This window comes from Alligator sinensis, unplaced genomic scaffold (assembly GCF_000455745.1).
Source record: "Alligator sinensis unplaced genomic scaffold, ASM45574v1 scaffold282_2, whole genome shotgun sequence".
NCBI classification, from domain to species: domain Eukaryota; kingdom Metazoa; phylum Chordata; order Crocodylia; family Alligatoridae; genus Alligator; species Alligator sinensis.
The window spans coordinates 3,275,124-3,291,909 of NW_005841879.1; the positions used below are offsets into that span (position 1 = coordinate 3,275,124).

The window sequence follows — 16,786 nt, forward strand, 5'->3', positions numbered from 1 at the left end:
AGCCGCAGCTCAGCAGCGGGGAGCTCCTGCAGATATCACTGGCACTGTTGGTGATGGGGGGCAGGGGGTGGCGAGTGCTGACCGTGGGTCGGCGACCACCCACAGGTGCCACTGGCAGCATTGGCCAGGGCAATCACGGACCGCCTGCAGACGCTGCCGCCGGTGCTGGTGGTGGGGTGGCAAGTGTTGACCACCTGCAGGCACCTTTTTGCAGGGGGTGCACCGCCATGCGCAGGGGGTGCACGTGCACCCGCGTCCACCCCCTCTGCATTGCCCCTGACTCCCATAATAATTGAGCCAGCAGACACAAGGTCTGACATATTAAGGGTTGTAGTGTGTAGAGGACTTGACTGTGTTCTGTAACTTGTAAAGGTCCTGTATAGTTCAGATCTTTAGCGTAGCTACATGATCATGCTTATAGTAGAGATCAGGTTACAACCTGTGTAAAAGTTAGACTCATTAATAGTTGTATAAATGGGGCAGTTGGTAATTGGTAGTTGCCAATGACAGTACTTATAACTGTAAGTAATAAATTCTAGAAATACAGTAAAAGCTCTGTTAGCTGGCATCCATGGTTAATGGAGGGGTGCCGGTTAATCAAATATGCCGGTTATCTGAGTTTTTTTCCAAGAAAGAAACTAAGCCATCATTTTAACTGTGATATAACAACTTTTAATATAACATTTTAATATAATATTATTATAACTTTTAATATAACATTTTAACTATGATATAACAACTTTTAATATTTTAACTATTTTAACTTTAAATATTTTAACTACAATATAAGGAATAATAAAGTAAATAGTATAGCAAGGTGGTGTCCCAAATAGATGCCAGTTAATAGAGAATTCCAGCTTTTACTGTACATAATGGGCAGCATGTATGCTTGTAGTAGTCAGTATTGTAAAGGGGAGGTTGGTTGGTTGGTTGTGAATGGTTATTTTGCTTAAAAGTGTGTCGATAATTTATTCATAAAAGGATTATGAAAAAACAGAACCTGAAGGTGTATAGCAGAACTTTTTCTCATGTCAAAAAACCCATTTCCTAAAAGTCTGGCTTTTGTACTGTTTACATTCTGGTTTTCAGGTAAGAAGCAAGATATCTGGTATGTGATAGACCTCCTGACTGGAGAGAAACAGCAAACCTTAACTTCTTCATTTGCAGAAAGCATTTGTCCATCTACATCTCTCCTGTATCTTGGGCGAACAGGTTAGATACTTTTCCTTCTGCCACTTAAATTCCTCCCTCCTCCCCAACTTTCTTTTAAGCCAGCATAGCTTCCTCAGGACTAACCTTGCGGCAGGTTTTAGGCTTAATCTCCTAGAACAAGTTTTAAAAAAGGTGGCTCATAATTATGCACAGCAGAAAGACTCATTCCCAGATAGTGATGGAAAAGTGCTGTCTGAGGGACTTAAATGTGGTCGTCTTCTGTAGCCTGTGTGATTTCCAAGGCAGACTCTAACATACTGGCTTTTATGTTCTCTTGCAGTACTGGTGTATTGCCCTCGCAACTGAGAGCACTCATGGCTTCTGAAGCATTTGTTTTTCATAAATCAAAGAGTTGAGGGATATGAGGAGACAGCTGATCCGCTTGCTCTCTTCTAAATAAAGATTGAAATAGATCAGGGAACAAGATATGGGAAGTACCTCTGGTGAGAAGGAATGTGTTTCCCCCAAGATATCTATAGATTAGTGTGTTCTTTATGAGTATTTTTAAATGATCTTTTATTGCAAAAGTCCAGTTATAGCATGTAATGCACTCAGGGATTGGCGTGCCTTACACGAGAATTAGACAGGATTATGGTAGAAGTCAACTTCTCAGAAGGACAAAGTGCTGACAGCATGGACAGGAGCTTGGTTTTCTCCTTTTTGCTTTCCGAGATTCCTTTGGAGCAATACATTTCAGCGGGGCAGATAGTGGTTTTACCTTCAAATTCCTTAGGGGGTGTAAAATCTGGAAAAGCAAGTTAAGGTCATTCTTGTGAAGTGTCTGCCATTCTAGCCTATGAGTTGTGTTCTCTCGCAGGATTCTGCTTCACAGCATGTGTGTTTTCTAACAGAGTACACAATCACCATGTACGATACCAAAAACAAGGAGCTCCGGTGGAATGCCACCTACTTTGATTATGCAGCCACTCTGCCTGATGAAGACGTGAAATACAGTAAGAGCTCTACCTCATTTTGCTTGTTGTCACTTGTCTGTTACACTCCAAGGTAAATGTAAAAGCAAGCTGACATTTTCTTGATGCAACCTGATATTTTCTTGATAATAGACAGCATGTGCATCTTCCCTGTCCCATTCTTTTCTTTTTTGATAAGTTAAAATGTAAAAGAAATGACTGGGGTGTTGTCCTGTATCAGTGCATGGCACATGGCAGACTCAATTTGTGCCAGCAAGATGCAGGGCCCACCTGTGCCCATCACATAGCTGAACTGGGTCTTCTGGATCTGGCCATCTTAAATAGAGCGCTGAAGAATTTCTCAGCCTCTTGGTGAAGCAGGAACATTTCCTTGTAACGTGCATTTGGTGATTGGATGGTATATGTTAGCTCCTCTGTGGGCGCATCTACACGTTCATTAATGCACCATAGTTACTGTGCATTTTGTTTAGTACTAACTAAGCAGTTTAGTACTAAATAAGCAGTGGAGCCAGTGCAGTTTTTTTGTGACACTTAGTACGCAATAGCCTAATAACACTGCGCAGTAAATTAGCATGTTTTTTGACCAGCATGCTACTGCGCAATACAACTTGTGTGGACGCACCCAGCATGTACAGAACAGGGGAGGTCTGCAGGCAGGACTGGATTAACCCTTTACTGAGCCCTAGGTAAACAAACTCATGTGCCCTGGGCTGGTCGAGACCCGCCTCCCCACCCTGGCAGCGAGTGCTGCCCGCAGGGAGCAGACCTCAAAGCCACTTCTAGGAAGCAACTGCCATGGTGGTGAGGCTGGTGGGGAAGGGAAGGAAGGTGTATGGGGCCATTCGCACTGCTGCCACAGAGGGAAGGACCAGGGCCCCCCACAGCTCAGGACCCTAGGTGTGACAGGCTTGCCTATGCATTAATCCAGCCCTGTCTGCAAGCTGTTACAACACCATGCTGTTATTTCTAGTGATGCAATAGAGAAGTGTTTGTAGCACGGTAACTGAGAACTCTGACTCACTGGCTGTGTCTACATGAGATGTTTTACTGTGCAGTAGACTAATCTACTGTGCAGTAAAACTTCATCTACATGTGCAAGTGTTCACTATGCAGTAAATTAGTCTACTGTACAGTAAATTTACTGTGCAGTAAAGCCAAATAGCATTAACTGCATGTGTGGACATTCCCACTGACAAGCAAATCTTTTTTCAGTATAGAACTGTATTTGACTTACGTAGCTGCTGCTGAATATGAAGGCAACCCAGACAAACTCTCTTGTATTTGCATGTTGTAGAAATGTCCCACTTTGTGTCCAATGGAGATGGACTGGTAGTGACTGTGGACAGTGAGTCTGGGGATGTACTGTGGATTCAGAATTATGCTTCCCCTGTGGTAGCTTTTTACATCTGGCAGCGTGAAGGTCTACGGAAAATCATGCACACAAATGTGGGGATAGAAACCCTTCGTTACCTGACATTCATGTCCGGGGAGGTTGGACGCATCACTAAGTGGAAGTATCCTTTCCCAAAGGAGACAGAGACCAAGAGCAAGTTGATGTGAGCATGAATATTAATATTATTCTCGCAGTCTGTCTGACAGTGTGTTGAGGATGCTGACTAACAATTGTCTAGACTGTTAGTTAATATAGGTAGCGTTTCATAGATGGCAAGACAGTAGAAGCAAAAGAGAATATAGAATTACAACCTTTACTGTATAACAGTTTCTGTGTGTTGGGTTTGATAAGCTTGTACTGTCTAATGGGAGGAAAAAATGATCGTACATGTTGGTCTCAAAGCAGTTTTGTACTCAGAGTGCCTGTTTGAAGTCAATAGGAGCTTCATCTGTTGAAAGAGTAAAGGGTCAGACCCTTACTTGCAATAAGAGACCTTGCATTTCCATTTCCCTCTAGTTAATATCAGCAGTTGGATAAGGAATACATCGATAAGGCATGAATTTAAATAGGGTTTCATCATTTAAATATTTAGATAGGCCCATGGTTCACTTTACTGCTTACAGATCTAGTCTTTTCAGGAAGAAATAAATGTTGCTTTTTCTGGTACCTCAAATGTTACTACTCTATAAAGAAGCGTATGACCAAGTTTGTAACTCATATGGTGAAACAGCCATTTGGAGATTTCTCGCTAACTTGTATTGTTCTTCTAGGCCAACACTCTATGTTGGGAAATACTCAACCAGCTTGTATGCATCCCCATCAATGGTACATGAAGGAGTGACTATTGTGGTAAGTTAGATACCTCAGGACTCTGATGGCATGCTATGAATAGGCTCTTTCTAGCATTAGTTATTGTCCTGTACCATAAACATTACCGTTCATTCCACCTTCTTTAAGGCTTAAGGGATCCTGGCTCATCTCTACTTGTTATTAGGGCTGGTAGTGTGTCCTCCCAAAACATTAGAGAAGTCATAGCTCTAGCATGACAAAGAATGTATCACGGATTCAACTGGAAAAACCCACATGTTTTTTTCAAATATATGGAGTGATTTTTTTATTTTAAAATAAATGCTTTATAAAGTCATCCAACTGAGACACAGCTATAATACATAAAGAATATGGACTGAGTGATTTTGTTAGCCTCATGTATTGTGACACTGCGTCTTGTTTTGATAAGCCATGCTATGTATTCCTAAATGCAAGGGTTCTGTAAATCTCCCCTTAACTCAGGGATAAGAGCATTGTACAGGGTCTGGATTGATTACACTTGTTTTGTATTTGCAAATGGGTCTTCAGAGCTTTAAGAGCTAAAATCTTAGTTGAAAAAGAAGAGAATACAGCCCTGAGGATTCTGCAGAGGCTTGAATATCCTAGACTTTTAACATTATTATAATAGTCTGCTAATCAAGGAACCCATGACCAGTAAGGAAAGCATGTTGAAACAACAAACAGCTAGCCTCAGTGAATATGTATGGTCTTATTTCAAGAACAGTTTTGAATGCCATAAATGACCATTAATAAAAGCTGTTCAGAAAGTGCGTCAGTCTGGCTTAGCTGCGATGGAAATCCTCTTGCATATACACCAGGCATTGTGAGTTTGTGTTCCACATCGCAGCTGCTTGCACCTGCTGCTGACAGTGCATCGTGGTTAATTGTGTTGAAGTTGCTACTTCTGCTCTCATTACTGAAAGCACTGGCCATTGGGTGAGATGTTAAGCCCAGGTCTTGTTTGCTGGCTCTCCAGGTGGGAAATAAAGATCCCCTTTCACCTTTCTAAATAAAGAGAAGTGGGCAACAGTCCTTCCCTGAATCACACAGGGTCTGATGTCCGTGGCCGTGTGAGATGTGCCTGAGGGTATAATGGCTGCCGTGTTTGCCTGCAATTGCTTCTCTGCCAACATGCAATTTGTTGGTTGCTAATGTTCTCTGGCCATGTAGTACGAGCACCCTGCTCCAGGGAGCAGACACCAAACAAGTGTAGGGCTTCCTTCATTTGCAGTGTTTTAATTTAAACATTGTATGTGCTTTTGAAAGGAAATTTGTTGGTTTTCTAATAAGACATCTAAATTACGTCTCATATCCTGTGTTTGTGTGGGCTGTCTGAACCAGGGATCTTGTCGAGCTGCATTTCTAAGCGTTTGTAGCAATCCATTGTTAACTGAAAAAACTCTTGTCTTTTTAGCCTCGTGGCAGTGCCATACCTCTTCTAGAGGGTCCCAAAACAGAAGGGGTCACTATTGAAGACAATGGAGAATGTGTTATCACTCCCAGTACAGATCTCAAATTTTCAGCGGGATTGAAAGAAAAGAACAAACTCAACTACTGGAGGAACCACTGGCTCTTAATAGGTAAGTGGAAGTCAGCCACAATCCATGCACACAGTCCTGCACTGTCCTCTGATGGACCAATGCAGTAACCACATGTTCAGAGATGTTTAAAAAATAGAGAGCTGCCAAAACAGCTATTAAAATAACATCACATGCAAGCTGTGAAATGCCAGCATTATGGTCTTCTGTTCAGTGTTAATTTGGCCTGGTGCATAGGTTTCTAGTGTGGGCATTTGAGTATAGGCAGTGGCAGCACATTATCCTTGTACTCTGTTAAAAATGGAAAGTACTCACCAGAGGAGTAGCTGTTCAGTGTTTCTCCTTGTCCTCCCGCTTCAGTGTGTGGCTCCCTGAATTCTTTACTGCACGCCATGCACATCCTACAGGAAACACACAAGGACTGCCTGCCTCGGAGGAAGTTTTGTGGCACAGCACAGCTTTTTACTCCTTCATGTGTTTTGATGAACTGATCTTCAGAACATCCCTCTGAGTGGCAGGGGGCATTGTCCCTATTTAAGCAACAGGGGAATGAGGCAGAGAGGTTAAAGCCAATATCACTGCAGTTTCACCTAAAATTAGGCCAGTTGCTTTCAGCGGTGAGAGCAGCTCTTCTGACCAAGAGCTCCAAAGTACTCAAAGGACTTGGGACCTGATTATTCAGTGATTAGCATTGTCAGTTCTGAGCATCAGCAGAGCTGAGTGCTCAGCACTGATCAGGTGAACCCTCTGGTCTGAGTGATTTGTCCAGCCTCAGGTCAGACCTCTGGCAGGGGCGCGGGTAGGATCTAGTTTTCCAAGACAGTATTCAGCTGCCCAGACTGTGAGACCATCCTTTTTTGTTCCACCATCCTCTGCTTCAGACTCAGCAACAAAGTTGGGGTCCTTTAGACAACAGCCTCCTTCACTACCCCACCCTGATTCATCCCCAGAGGTAATCAGTCCATCCTGTGTTGAGTGAGGCTTGCCCTGCACCTCTTCCCCATCTCCCTGTTCTTCACAGCTCTGCATCTGTGAAACTTCCTGCTATGAGTTCTGCAACTGGTACCATAGATTCATAGATTGTAAGGCTGGAAGGGACCTCGTAAGATCATTGGGTCCAGCCCCCTGCACCAAGCAGGAAAGATAACAGGTAACTGTCCAGTGTCCTCTTGAAGATTTCCAGGGTAGGTGATAGTACCACCTCTGGACTATTCCACAGTCTGGACACTCTGACTGTGAAGTAGTTTTTCCTAACACTGAGCCTGAAATGGTCTTCCAGTAGTTTGTGACCATTACTCCTGGTTTTCCCCATGGGTGCCCTGGTGATCTGTTGTTCACCAAGCCCATGATGTATGCCTCTGATGTAGCATTAAGCTGCTACCAAGTCCCCTCTCAGCCTTCTTTTCCTCAGGCTGAAGAGTCCCAGATCCCTTAGCCTTTCCTCGTATGGCTTGCCATGCAAGTCTCTGATCATGTGGGTGGTCCTCTTCTGGACTCTCTCAAGCTTTACCACGTCCTTGTTAAAGTGCGGCGCCCAGAACTGGATGCAGTACTCCAGCTATGGTCTCACCAATGCCAAGTAGAGCATAGGGGCCCCTGCTGAGCTCTTGTACTGCTGACGTCAAGCATGCTTCGTCATGCTTTGCACATGGACATGAACTTGCCAGTCTCAACCTGTTTAACCACGCTTCTCTGCCCCACTCTCCAACCTAAAGCACTGGCTTGCAGGGAATTTGCAAAGGTAGCATCCTAATGAGCATTTCCCATAAGATCACCAAGACATGCACTGAAGGTTCCGATCTGCAGCTACTGCCTGAGCCCACGGCTGGCTGAAGTCAGAGGCTGTAAGCAATAGCTACAGGATTGGAGCCTTTAAGGACCGGACTGTTGCTTTGCTTCAAAGGGTAGGTAACAGATGGAGGTTGTTCCTGTGACAGCACCCTGGACTAAGAGTACATGTACAAGAGCTGTGTGTTAGTCTGAGCTGACCAACGATGGTGGCCTTCAGCTGTTTTACTGGCAGGAACAAGCCCTGTAGATTGCTGAGAGACAGAGATGCCAAAATCATGCGTATATCCCTTAAAAGGGGGAAATTCTTCTTGTAACAAATGTTGTTTTATTTAAAGGGCACCATGAAACACCATTATCTGCCCCGACAAAGATCCTGGAGAAATTTCCAAGCAATTTACCAAAACGGCATGAAAATGTGATCCCAGCTGACTCTGATAAAGCCACTTTTGAGAAGGTTGGTGATTAACCTGATTTTAGAGCAACTAAAAAAGCCACTCAAATTGCATAGGAAGGAAATGAGCACTTTGGGAGAACTTAGGCTCTATAAAATAATGCAGGGACTTTTTTTATGGAAGTAGGGTACCTTCCTTCCCATGTAGCTCACAGACATCACACAGTGCAGTAGGGCTCTTTCTTTCAGATGTGTGGCTCATTCCAGCTTTCCTCCCATTGGCAAGTCTCCTGCTGACAGCCTGTTGAATGATGTCAGTCACCAAAAGATTCTGACCAATCTGTCTTGCCCTTTAAGTCATCATCGAAATGTATTTTGCATGTGTGCTAGCAGATTAACCTCCATTATTCATGGAGACTTTGAATTGATGGAGTTTTCTCTCTGTCCTCTCAGGTTCTTGGTGTAGTTGAGAGTTCCACAACAGAATTGCCTCCTACCACGCTAAAAGACGTTGAAGAAAAGCCCAGTCGGCCTGTACCTCGGCCAGAGGCTCCAGTAGATTCCATGCTGAAAGATGTTGCCACAGTCATTCTGAGCACTTTTTTGCTGATCAGCTGGGTAGCCTTTGTCATCACCTATCCAAAGGTAAATGCTGATTTGGCTTGGTGTTCTTGTGAGTTCTGAGAGAGCAGTAGTATCTGACAGCCCGGTCGTCTGCAGCAGCAGAGCAAGAGAAAGTTGACTTCAGGCAAGATGGGCTCTCTCCATTAGCAGCCGGTAATTGGAGCTAGCTGTATGGATCAAGCTGCACACCCTGAGTTGTTTGGCAGTGATTTCTGTGATGAACACACTTGAGACTTGCTTATTCCCCATAAGAGTTCTCCAGGGATTTTTGTATATTGTTGTGTGTGTGTGTGTGTGGCTTTTTTACTGACTTCAGCAAACATTCCCCCATCTCCTGCACTAGCCTGTTGGCAGTCAGGATCTGTCCTTTATGGTTTCATAATAGCAGATAATGCTAATGCCACTTCTGTTGGAAAGCCAACTTTAATGCTAAAGATGGCTTTTGCCATTTCAGAAAAACTTCCCGAGTTCCCTATCTTGCTGTGAGAAATTATAATGAACTAAAGAACGTTTGGTTGATAAATTCTCTTTTGATAAGCTGAGTCTGGTAGTGAGGTCTTTCTAGTACCCTGTGGGTGTCTACCCTGCCTAGAAGCTTGGCTGCAGATATGCCCCTTTGCAGCTGTGCCCGTGAGTTGGTCCAAGCTGGCTGGTTTGAGAGTAAGCCTATCTTTCTTTTCTGTGGTAGAGTGTACATCAGCGGCAACAGCAACAACATCAGCAGTTCCAGAAGCAACTGGAGAAGATCCAGCTGTTGCAGCAACAGCAGCTGCCCTTCAGTGCTTCTGCTGATCTCCCACCAGAGACAGACTTTCTGGACAACGCCTGTGCACAGACTGAGAGTTCAGCCACCAGTACACCAAATATGTCTCCCAGAGCATCAAACCACTCCGTATATTCCAATGCATCTGCATCCGATGTTGGCAGTGGTCTCTCCACCGAGCAAGAAGGAGGTAAAGCTGATCTTCCTTCCTAATGTGTCCCAATATGTAACAACATTTCATCCAACCCCTGAGTCATAAAAGCATATTGGGAAGTGAAAGCAAGGGGATGCAAAGTGCAATCAACAGTATTTCATATCTGTTAAGACTGGAGGTATGTTTTGATCCTCTAGTCTGACTCCTGCCTAGCACAGGCCAGAGTGCTTCAGCCTGTCTTCCTGCATGAGACCTGCCATTTTGGATGAGCAAGACCAAGGGCCTCTCTTTCAGATCCAGTCTTGGATCTAATTCCTGGGTTCATGCCTCTTGCAGGGGTCTGTTCATCTTTGTTCTCTGGTCCTGTCAGTGTGCGATGACCTTTTTGGAATTCTATTTTGAACAGCCATCCAAGGCTTACTCGTACCACCAATGTCAATGGAAGGTTTGCTTGAGCAAGAAGTACAGGAGCAGCCCCCTGTGACTGTCCCTGGCACGTGTGAAAGGAGGCAGCAGCCTTCGGCCACGCAAGAACCCACTTTACCAAGGGGAAGAAAAGCAGTTCTGTATTCCCTTTTATCAGTGTGTCATGAGTCACATTTCCAAAAGGCCCCAACCCAGCTGGCACTGGCATGGCTCGTGCACAGACCAAACCTGGACCCACAAATCTAGTAGCTTGGTATCCAGCCAGCCTGCAGGTATGCACGAAGGCCGCATGAGCACCTGCACAGGAATGTTTGTCTGCCCAGAAACCTACCTCAGCTTTATCTGTAGCTTTGAAAGCATGGTGCTAAAATCCTCCTGCCCTTGGTCTTCATCCTGAGCGTTGTGCACTGAACTATGAGAGAGGAAGTGGCTTGTCTAGTGGCTCCAGAAGAACATACAAGTGCCATGAGTGGGGTTTAGAATCTGTCCTAAAATAGCTCTTTTGCCTCTTGTTTTTGTTCAGATGAAGATACAAGCACAGTAATGGTTGGGAAGATTTCCTTCAACCCAAAAGATGTCCTGGGGCATGGAGCTGAGGGAACAATTGTTTACAGGTAAAAGCAACATATTGCCTACTTCATTTGAGGGAGACCAATTAATGTCTTACTAATTTATTAAAAAGCTTACCTAGCATGAGTTGTAACGTCTCCATAGAGCTTTCAGAAAGTGTGAGAGATGCACGCACTTCTCTGTAGTGTTCTTTCAGCGACCACAATCCCTGTGCATGGCTTCTGTACGTGTTGTAATGAACGGAGGCACCAGATCTGTTCCCAGGACTGCACAATAGGCTGGTGTGGAGTACTCACTGCCAGTTACAGCCCCCCTGCCTCGGTTGCACAGACACTCAGGTTTCTCTCCCCTGTGGCTTGCTCCCTGCAGGGGGACGTTTGACAACAGAGACGTTGCAGTGAAGAGAATCCTTCCTGAATGCTTCAGCTTTGCTGACCGTGAGGTGCAACTGCTACGCGAGTCAGACGAGCACCCCAATGTGATCCGCTACTTCTGCACAGAGAAGGACCGGCAGTTCCAGTACATTGCCATTGAGCTCTGCGCTGCCACCCTGCAGGAGGTAATGGCGGACTCCTGGCCTACGCCACCCTGACAGCAAGGAGCCGTGACCATGAAAAGCTTCTCAGTGGCACCTTCCCCTTTCCTCAGGGCTTGGACACAAAATGGCTGTAGGCTGGTTCAATTAGCCTCTATACTGGTGCAAATAAGAAAATGGCACATAGTGTTCAACTCTCCTCTGATGGAGCTTCCTTGAATATGGTGCTGAATTGCCCTAGGAAAAATCGGGGTAAAAACAACACTGGTTTAGATGGTACATGTCTGTCCCCACCCAGAGCTACTGGTGCTACTGGTGCAGAGCTACTGGTTTGTCACGAGTGAAAAGGCTATAGCAGTGGTTTTCAGCCTGTGGTCTATGGATCCCTGGGGGCCTGCAGACTATGTTTAAGGGGGTCTGCGAAAGATGACTGATCAGTCAAAAGCATGTGAATGCCCACACTTGCAATTCAGAAGGGTCTGCACCCTTCAAGAAGCAGAAGAGCAAGGCCTTGCAGGTGGAGGCTAGGACAGGCAAAGCTTTGTTCAAGGAGGTAGAGTGGAAACTTTGGTGCCCTTGACTGAAGTCTGATGCAGTAGGACTTCCAGTACACCCTTCCCCTCCCGTACTCCCCCATCGCTCGCTTTAATGCATCACGATTGTCTGCCACCTTGCTATAAGCCATGTGATAGGGCTTTAAGTTTTGTTCCCCCTTATATAATTTGCAGTACGTGGAGCAGAAAACCTTCAGCCACCGTGGCTTAGAGCCTATCACCCTGCTGCAGCAGACAACATCTGGCCTGGCCTATCTGCACTCTCTCAGTATTGGTAAGGAGCCTTTTGTTTCTGTATCAAACATGGGACTCCTGTATTGGGTAAGGGGCAAGATAAGCGAGCCTGGCATGGGGAGCTGCATGGCTGCGTTGCCTTCCTTGTTTGATGGGTGAAGGAAGGGGGGAGGTCACTCTTTCGTCCTCTTGGAACGATACCATTCTACAGTGTCCTGGTCTCAGGGTGGCTTTGAGCCTTAAGGCGCAGCCCTAGCAGCCAAGAGAGCCAACTCCTCATCTCAGCTTTCATGGGGGAGAACCTCACAGGTGAGGTAGGACAAGGGAGGATTTGTCAAGTGCTTGGAGCTGCAGAATTGCTGATAGAATAAATGGGGTGTTGGCGATCACCAGGGTGAGTGAGAGCACACTGGGTTCCCCAGTGACAAAAAACACGGCCCTTTGGGACAAGCAGTTGGTTCCACTAACATCCATTAACAAAAAGTGGCTCAGCCTGATCAAAGGCTCCTTCCCAGTGGGCAGGACAATGGAAAGGGCGCTTGGTGCTACCTGCTGTTAATAAATTGGTGTCTGTAACAGTCCACAGAGACCTGAAACCCCACAATATCCTCATTTCAATGCCCAATGCCCATGGGAAGATCAAAGCCATGATTTCAGACTTTGGCCTGTGTAAGAAGCTGGCGGTGGGCAGGCACAGCTTTAGCCGTCGGTCTGGGGTGCCAGGCACAGAAGGCTGGATTGCGCCGGAGATGCTGAGTGAAGACTGCAAAGAAAACCCTGTAAGTCAGTCAACTTGGTCCTCTTGAGCTAAGCAACTGGAGTGCATGGGTGGCACCTGTCCTCTTCATGCAGTCGGCCCTGTTCAGCCAGAGCGCTCTGCCTTGTCAATCAGGCTGGTTTCCAACTAAAGTAACTCTCTTCTAACTTTCAGCGGTTCTAAGCATTTACAAAGCTCCTTGAAGACTGCTCCTAGGAGGAGTAGACTGTCACATCCAGCTCCACAAAGGGGGCTGATGCCTGGGAGGGCTCAGAGGCCTATGCATATGTTTGGGGTACAAAGTCAATGTAAACTTATAGTGCTGGAAATGCATCCAGGCTCTTTGAGTTCCTAGCCAGTGAATGGAGAGGAAGGGGCCTAGGAATGGACTTCATGACAGCCAGCACCTTGTGTGAAGAGGCACTTAAGCTTATCCAGTAGGAACAGCCAAGTCCCAAATCCTGCCCCTTCCTTGCACTTACTCTCAATTGTCCCTTTTGGTACTAACGTTATTAACAGTGATGAGAGGGTTTGCCAAGGGAAGATACTGGTCCATTGGGCCTATGTGGTTAAAGGGCACCAACTTCTTAGCCAGCAATTGCACAAAAGCATGATACAGCCAGTAGCATGTCTGGCCATCTTTGCCTCCCCAGCCTAAGTGGCTAGGTAACTAGTTTAACAAGCATTTAGAATAGAGCCTGGAGCAGGACTTGAACTCCTATCATTGGGGTTATAGTGTGCCACCTTCTCTGGGTAGCTAGAAGCAGCTGCCTTCCAAGTGCCATAGGCAAGGCACTCCCTAGCCTGCCTGCTGAAGCTGGGCTATTGTAAAGACAGGAATTTAAAACAAATCAAGTAGTTGAGTCCCCGCAGCTCAGTAGTGAGGGCAGTAGCTTAGTATTCAGGAGGTCCTGAGTTCTGGTCCTTATCCAGGAGACTCTTTTATACCAGTCCTGGATGAAATACACAAATCGTTGGGGACAGTTGCCCCCCAGTTACTAGCAATAGTCTTTGCCTGTGGCTCAGTATCAGACACTTTAAGTGACAGCTTCACCATCTCCTGGTTTCTGTTAACTTTTGAAGCATGAACCCTTGTGCATGTTTTTATGTTTTAACTGCACAACATGACCCTGCACCCAAATTTTTGGATATTTCTTATGTTATAAGTAGATATTAGTTAGCAATGTACCAGTGACGGGCATAGGGACTCTTGCCCCTTTGTAACATCTAACTACATAATTGGTTAACATGACTAGCAGCTATACAGCTCAAGGCTGCTATTTGAATCACTGAGTCACAAGCCTTAGTGGCCATGTCCAGACGAGCACGAACATTTGGTTCCCTGGGGACAAGTAGCAGTGGTGGACCTTGCACTGCAGCTACTTGTCCCTGGGCAGTACTTTGGCCCCAGCAGCCGTACCTGGGGTTGTGAGGGCCTCCCAGGGCTGCAGCAGTAGCAATCCTGCTGGGCAGAGCCTGATTAGCTGGCAGCTGCAACACGGCTCTGGGCAGCCCAGCTCCGCATTTCAGCTGCGCACGCGCTACCCATGTATGTGCTGCTTAGCGTTTTTTTCTGCAGGTTTTTTTTTTACCCCTGGAGATCCAAGGGTCAAAAAAAAACCCAACGGAGCAACGTGTGCATGGACAGCACGCCCTTGCAGTGCGGAGAACATATAATTGTGCAGTATGTGACACTGCAGACATGTCTGCAGCACCACATACTGCATGGCCATGCTCATCTGGACGCGCCCAGTGAGGTGTGCCCGGTGTAGTCACTGCTTTGGCTGTGGTTAACCAGCATTGCTCGCATTATAAAAGGCTGTGCATTTATCACACAGCTGGCACTACTGTTTAGCTTCAACTTCAGAAAATTACCTGAGAAGCTGGCACAAAGCATTAATACTTTGTTGCTTTTCAACACTGTCTTTGTCTGCAGACGTACACAGTGGACATCTTTTCAGCTGGCTGTGTCTTTTATTACGTCATATCTGAAGGCAGCCACCCCTTTGGCAAATCCCTGCAGCGGCAAGCCAACATTTTGCTGGGTGTTTACAGTCTGGACTCCTTCAGCCCAGAGAAGCATGGTAAACTGTTCAGTGCTGTCCTAGCCTTTCCTCTATAAAGCACCACATTGTTTATGGTTGTGGTTCAGTACCTCCCAGCATGCCACAGGGAACCATATGAGGCCTACGAACCATTGTGACCCAAGGCTACAACCAGGAACTATAGTAATGACGGAAGGCTCTTTAAAAAGAGTCAGTCATCACCATGTGATATTGCAAATTTTGAGCCCTCAATTTTACTGGCACAGTTAAAATGTTTCACGTATAGCCAGAACAAGGAGGAGCCAGAGGTGAATTTTGTTCTTAGCTGTACAGGTTCAGTCCCTTTAACTTATTGATGGGATTAACGGTGCAAACTGATGTAGAATTTGGCCTGTTCTTTATGGGCCAAGCAGTCAGCACTTCTTGGATGTTATACATCTTAGACAAACTTCAAGTGATTTCCAGTCTTCAGGAAGCCACTGTTGGCTTCAGCTGCTTCAAAAAGCTTGTCCTCACTTCTCTTGCAGAAGACTTGGTTGCTCGTGACTTAATCGAGCAGATGATTAACATGGATCCTCAGAAACGTCCATCGGCTAGTTGTGTGCTGAAGCACCCACTCTTCTGGAGTCTGGAAAAACAGCTCCAGTTTTTCCAGGTTTGGCTTCTCCATTTCCTTTTCTATCCATGACTAATTGCATTGCAGCGCCACACTTTCGCTCTTACGTTTCATCTTTGATATTGTTGCTGGTGTTGCTAGTAGAATCAGCAGTTCGTGAGTGTGCAGGGTAAATAACAATGTGCAGCTCTGGTGCTTAATCACTGCACACAGGAAAAGGTTTAGTTCTGTAGAAAGATGCAGTCTCACAAGCATGTTGGGTTTTCTGCAATGCAAGAACCATGGAAGTCTCTCCAGACCTGAAGTTCCTTTCCCTGAACCCTGTACCTTGTCTGTTACGTTGTACTGCCTCAAAAGAATAAGCTTTAGTTATTCAGGAAACCTCTTGCTCCGTCACAGTCAGCAATTTGGGGAAAAGTTTGAAATAAAATTACAGCACTTGGAACAACCTGACTGTGTCTTGCAGGATGTAAGTGACCGAATAGAAAAAGAATCCTTAGATGGTCCAGTAGTCAAGCAGTTAGAAAGAAGAGGGAGAGAGGTGGTGAAAATGGACTGGAGAGAGCACATTACGGTTCCCCTTCAGACAGGTAAGTGAAATTATAGCCAGCAGTTGTGTAAGTGAATTAGGCTGTGCACACAGAAAAGCAGCGTCCCATTGGGGCTCCAGTTTGGTACAAGAGATCGCGGCTTGTAAGCAAGTACCGAACACCTTCAAATGAGAATATATATATGCACACATGTGCTCCATATCTTGCTTTTTAAGGCAAATCTCTTGAAACCACAAAAACAACAGTGGCTTGGTACATTTCATGCCCTGTTTTCCTGTGTTGGCTACTTCAACATTTATATGTTTTTCTTTTAAGGACAGAGATAATTAAGTTAAAAAATTATATGGGGTCACATGCATTAAGCAGTTTATACTGCCTGGTGAAGCCTGACTTTTTTCTGAGGTGTTTAAAGTAACACTTTGAAACCTCTCATTGACACGATAGAACAAACAGCTGTGTACCCTGACTAAAAACTGGGGAGATAGCAACAGGTCACCTCCCTGGAGGACTGTCTGCTTCAGATCACCTAAACAAAGTGTTTGTTTTTTCAGATCTTCGAAAATTTAGATCTTACAAAGGGGGATCAGTGCGGGATCTTCTGCGGGCAATGAGAAATAAGGTAAAAGACGAGTGAGAGAGAGAGAGCACGGGCGAATGCAGAAAATACACATTGGACTCTTAGAATCTGCTTCATACAAATTCAGCCCCCAGAATTGTTTCACAGTCTTTATAACTGTAGAAATACCAATACTACCATTTATTCTGCTTTCTTGATAAACTGTGGCTTCCAAGCCAATTCACTTCTATTGCAGCACATCCTCATTATACTGAACCCTGTTTATAACATCCCCTGCTTCACAATCCCATCAGCA

General features: G+C 45.5%; 1 protein-coding gene across 6 annotated transcripts in view; it reads left to right on the forward strand.

Moving 5' to 3' along the window:
• The window catches only part of ERN1 (endoplasmic reticulum to nucleus signaling 1), a 37,325-nt gene that overhangs the window by 18,325 nt on the left and 2,214 nt on the right, over nucleotides 1–16,786 (forward strand). For 2 of the 6 annotated variants that reach the window (XM_006017396.3, XM_025196303.1), the window contains 16 exons: nucleotides 1,090–1,212; nucleotides 2,064–2,165; nucleotides 3,439–3,700; nucleotides 4,308–4,386; nucleotides 5,780–5,945; nucleotides 8,030–8,148; nucleotides 8,539–8,730; nucleotides 9,398–9,662; nucleotides 10,576–10,666; nucleotides 10,992–11,181; nucleotides 11,886–11,985; nucleotides 12,525–12,724; nucleotides 14,639–14,786; nucleotides 15,275–15,402; nucleotides 15,830–15,953; nucleotides 16,466–16,533. In XM_006017396.3, coding sequence (XP_006017458.1) covers nucleotides 1,090–1,212; nucleotides 2,064–2,165; nucleotides 3,439–3,700; nucleotides 4,308–4,386; nucleotides 5,780–5,945; nucleotides 8,030–8,148; nucleotides 8,539–8,730; nucleotides 9,398–9,662; nucleotides 10,576–10,666; nucleotides 10,992–11,181; nucleotides 11,886–11,985; nucleotides 12,525–12,724; nucleotides 14,639–14,786; nucleotides 15,275–15,402; nucleotides 15,830–15,953; nucleotides 16,466–16,533 — 2,357 coding nt within the window. Of the gene's footprint in view, nucleotides 1–1,089; nucleotides 1,213–2,063; nucleotides 2,166–3,438; nucleotides 3,701–4,307; nucleotides 4,387–5,779; nucleotides 5,946–8,029; nucleotides 8,149–8,538; nucleotides 8,731–9,397; nucleotides 9,663–10,575; nucleotides 10,667–10,991; nucleotides 11,182–11,885; nucleotides 11,986–12,524; nucleotides 12,725–14,638; nucleotides 14,787–15,274; nucleotides 15,403–15,829; nucleotides 15,954–16,465; nucleotides 16,534–16,786 lie in introns of those variants that run through there. The other 4 variants (XR_003092528.1, XM_025196302.1, XM_025196301.1 and 1 more) reach the window with 4 other exon arrangements.